General features: G+C 53.5%; 1 protein-coding gene across 1 annotated transcript; it reads right to left on the reverse strand.

The window, feature by feature from the left end:
- Positions 1-204: 204 nt before the first annotated feature.
- Positions 205-4,312, reverse strand: LOC310711132 (uncharacterized protein; the record flags this gene model as incomplete). Its single annotated transcript, XM_083512601.1, has 2 exons — positions 205-1,178; positions 3,559-4,312. The coding sequence occupies 2 exons, from the start codon at positions 4,310-4,312 to the stop codon at positions 205-207; spliced, it is 1,728 nt and encodes a 575-aa protein (XP_083368727.1).
- Positions 4,313-4,628: the final 316 nt, after the last annotated feature.

Consider the following 4,628-nt stretch of genomic DNA (forward strand, 5'->3'; position numbering starts at 1 on the left):
TGAGCGGTAAGAATTCCTTCCACAGCATCCCCCTTCTGGCGAACCAGGACACTTGCACGTGCGGAGGAAAGCCAAGGCCAGCTCCCAATCCGGATTGCCGAGCTCTGCAAGCAGCCCAATGCACAATACTGTGCCCCACTATCCAGACCCGGATAGTGGGAAGACCTAGGATAAAACAACAGATGTGAGTACCTGAAATCAACATTATTTCCGCACATAACCCCTGTATGCGCCCGACTTCCAACGACCCAGGTCTTTTATCCTTTTGACCGACAAGCCCCAATGGGCCGCTGTCGTTGCTGCCCCAATCCTGAAGGAATGCGGAGCAAATTCAGAGGCTGCATGGCCGCAGGCAGCCACGACTTTGCGCAAGACCCCGGCGAACTGATGGCGTGCCAGTGGCCGGCCATCTTCATGAATAAACAGTGGCCCACTTCCTGGAGGTCGCAAAGCCATATATCTCTGGAGATCCTTAACTGGGCAAGGGCCCCCCATCCCTGTTGCTGGGAGCCGAATAACTGCTCCCCTACCCAGCTGATCAGTTTTGGAACTCCTGACATGAACCTGCAGTTCCGACTGAGACAGGCTCACGTCCTGTAGCAACAAGCCTCTAGAACCACCATCCTGTTTAGGTTCAAACACCACCTCCCCAACTCTCAGGGCCCCAAAGAAGGCTAGCGAATAGGCTGCGGAAAATAGCCGAGCCTCAAACCTGGACCAACAGATGCCCTTCAATTTACATCGCATCTCGGTCAATAAACCAAACGTTATAGGCCTCCTTGTAGCTGGTCTGGACGGGCTGAGACGCCCCCAACCCTCCAAAGCCTTGCGCACAACGAATTTCCCACAAGGATCATTATTAAAATAGACCTTGCTAAAGAAGGAAATTGCCGCTGAATGCAACCTCAGAGTCCTGGCCGCACGCCGCATCTGAAACAGATGTGCCAAATATTTGAGCACCTGTGCGGTGGAATGAGGCATGCGCATTTCCCCTACCACTGACCGCCCTGTAAAATGCAAAAAATCGGTCCAAGCCTTCTTATAGGACCGCAATGTGGAGGGGGCAATAGATGCAGCTACTCCCTGTAAAACTAAGTGCTGCCAAGGTTCCAGAGATGATCCGGGAAAAATTCCGGACGGTCTCGAGCCACTGGCGCCAGGGACCTGAATCGCTCCATCTGAAAACGGGACAGAGCATCAGCAATCTCGTTAGACACTCCAGGAACAAAACGAGCAGAAAATACGATATTAAAACGCAAGCAATGCAAAACAAAAGCCCTCAGCAGTGCTGATACCCTAGGTGATCGTGAAGACTGCTTGGCAAGCACGTTCACCACCGCCAGGTTATCTGTCCAGAAACATACACGCCGGTCCCTGAAATGCTCGACCCACACATGGACAGCCACTACAATAGGGAAAAACTCAAGAAAAGTTAGGTCCCGAGTTATGGCTTCCCCACGCCAAGCCAGAGGCCAACGCTCGGCACACCACCTGCCGTCCCAATACAAACCGAAGCCCAATGACCCAGCAGCATCAGAGTGCACCTGAAAATCAGCACACAGGTTCAAGGTGTCCTGCCAAAGTGACACCCCGTTGAATTCCTCCAGGAATTCCAACCAAATGCGAAGATCAGCCCGCACCTGGGCTGACAGGCGCACTCTATGCCTTGGGGACCTCAAACCAGACATAAGTCTGGCCAAACGGGAACAGAAAGGCCGCCCCGGAGCGATCACCCTGCAAGCAAAATTTAGGTGGCCCAGCAACGACTGCAGTTGTCGCAGGGTAACCTTTTTCAATGGAATGAGGTCAGAAATAACACCTCTCAGCGTGAGAATCTTATCTGCCGGCAAACTGGAAGTTTGTGCCACCGTATCCAATAGAATACCCAGGTAAGTCAGCTGCGTAGAAGGACCTTCAGTCTTCTCCGCAGCTAACGGTACACCCAGTTCCTCAGTTAAGGCCGCGAAGGCCTGCAGCAACACCACGCAGTCTCCTGTATCACTAGCTGAGGCCAATAAATAATCATCAAGATAATGAGTAACTCCGCCCAAACCAGTTCTTTTACGCAGGGCCCAGTCCAGAAAGGAACTAAAACACTCAAAGGCGGCACAGGCTACTGAGCAGCCCATGGGCATGGCCTTATCGAAGTAAAATTCCCCATCAAACTGAAATCCCAGCAGCCAGAAGTCATCTGGATGAATTGGAAGCAGCCGAAATGCAGACTCAATGTCGCATTTGGCCAGCAGGGCACCCTGCCCAAATTTCCTTATCATTTTGATCGCTTGATCAAGTGAGGCGTACTTCACAGAACAAAGCTCCGGGGGAATGACATCATTTACTGATGTGCCCCTAGGGTGAGAAAGATTGTGAATCAGGCGAAATTCCCCCGGAGCTTTTTTTAGGAACTATACCTAAGGGAGAAATATGAAGATTGGGAAAGGGGGGCTCGGCAAAGGGGCCGGCCATCCTTCGCAAAGCCAGTTCTTTCCCAATTTTCCTACGCGCAACCTCAGGCATTTCCCTCACTGACCTCTGGTTTGAGGGGTTCCTAGCTACAGGAGTAGACGCCACTGGGATTCGAAAGCCCAGAGAAAATCCATCACGCAAATAAGACGCTGCTTCCTGAAGCGGGTATACTTGTAACCATGACAACAACGGCTGTAGCTTAACTGGGGTATAAGCTAAAGAGAAAAGAACACTATTTTCCTGCTCCGGAGACTGTAGCCTGGGGGGCGGCCTTTGGGGGCTGCTGAGAGCCCCCCCCTTTTCGAAAGGGCCGTCGCGCCCCCGCACAAGAAGATGCCGGATGGTTCCCTGCACACTTCTCACAACTATGGGAATATCTGCAGAACTGGCGCTGACAAGTACCCTTGTTAAAATCCCAACAAAAGTACTTGCGACCCATCCTAGCTGGCACATTTTTAGGTTTCTGCGATTCAGGGGCCTTATTATCGATACGTGGAGCCACATAAGTGGTCCAGACATCTAAATCCTTACGATCCCAGCGGGCAGTGGGGATCTTGGCAGCCCTGCGTCTGAAATTCTCATCATAAGAGATCGCAGCAGACGCTCCAGCCATCGTAAACGCTGAACGGACTATGGACAAATAAACCCATAAATGCATGGATCTCCGTGGGTAAGCCGCTGCCACCACTCCAGCGAACACCTGGAAACTATCCAACCATCGCTCGAAGGTCCTTTCCGCTTTTGGCAAAGCCACCCTCTTTTTTGTGGCTGCCACACCCTTATCCTGTGAGTCCTGGCCCTCCAGAGGGGGAGCCAAACTAAATATATCAATGTAACGGCCATCCAGAATCCTGGATCGCAGTTTTGTATGCAAGTGGGCACCGGGAATAATGTCCCTAGCCGAATTGGTAGAGACCTTCACGTCAGGCAAGAGGACCCCGTCCAGGCAGTCCTGCACTGCCCCATACCTTGCCCTATGAGAGTTTGCCCTCCTCTCCCAAGCCCATTTTGGGAGTCCCGAGGACTCCGCAAAGCCCCAGTATAGCTTGAGTGAGGCTTCCTCGTCGCTACTGGATGTCTGAGATGAAGTACCTGCAGAAGAGGACGAAGTGTCTCTCCGTCTCCTCTTGGCGCGCCTCCTAGAACTCTTTTTTCGGCGACGAAGCCCACCAGAAGACGACTTCGGAGGTGGAGGAAGGCTGTCCTCCACAGAAGACTCAGATGCATCACCTTGCGGCACGTCACCTGGGACTGACTGAGGAAGAGGATGAAGTGACCCTCCGACTCCGCCTGGCCCGCCTCTTGGAGCTCTCTTTCCTTGCCGAACAGCAACTGGAACGGACTGAAACGACAGAATCTGTGAGTGACCAGGGGCCAATCGGACAGCCGCAGGGGACGGTACCCCTGGCGCCTGCGCTGCTCTGATCCGAGCTGACGCCCTTCTATTGGCCGCAACCTTGGCACCCCCCCGACCCCTGCGTGCAGGCACCAGGACTGCTGGTAAGTCCGGGGTCTGGGCCAAGGCTTCCGGAGAAGAATCCCTGGTCGCCACAATCCCTCCCTCTTCTTCACTAGAAGAAGACGCCGAAGAGGCAATGCCAGCAGGAAGGGCTGGCCTTGCGGTAGAAGTCGACGGAGTGGAACAACGTTGCAACAGGCCGTCCATTTCAGCCTCCACTCGGGCCAGTGCGGGAGGGTCGCCAGCCAAACCAGTGACCATGGATTGGAGGCGACTCAGCAACTGGTTTGGCGCAGGAGAACGCAAGGCTTGAGATGGGCCTCTTATAGGTCGCTCCGCCGATGACGTGGAACCAGGCCTGCTAGGCGCCTTCTTTTTGGGAGCCATACCTACTAGCGGGAAAACAACAACAATATAAGTCAACAGACAATATGCGACACCACGTAACAATTAACCAGCTAACTCAGTTGCTTCAGACAATTAAAGTTAGCTGCAACAATACAAACCACCACCAGGTGGCACACCTCGCAGCCCAAGCCAATTAAAGGTTGCAATTACTTCCTTAGCCACTAGGGGCCAGCGTAGAGCAAAAGAAGGCAGAAAATGGCGCTCCCGCCAAAAAATGCCTAAGATGGAGGGCCGACGACCAGAAGGGCTGCCAGCGCACGATGCGCGAGAGGCCCTCTACTTGGGGGACCGCCCC

This window comes from Podarcis liolepis, assembly GCF_965112155.1.
Source record: "Podarcis liolepis genome assembly, chromosome: 7".
Taxonomy (NCBI): domain Eukaryota; kingdom Metazoa; phylum Chordata; class Lepidosauria; order Squamata; family Lacertidae; genus Podarcis; species Podarcis liolepis.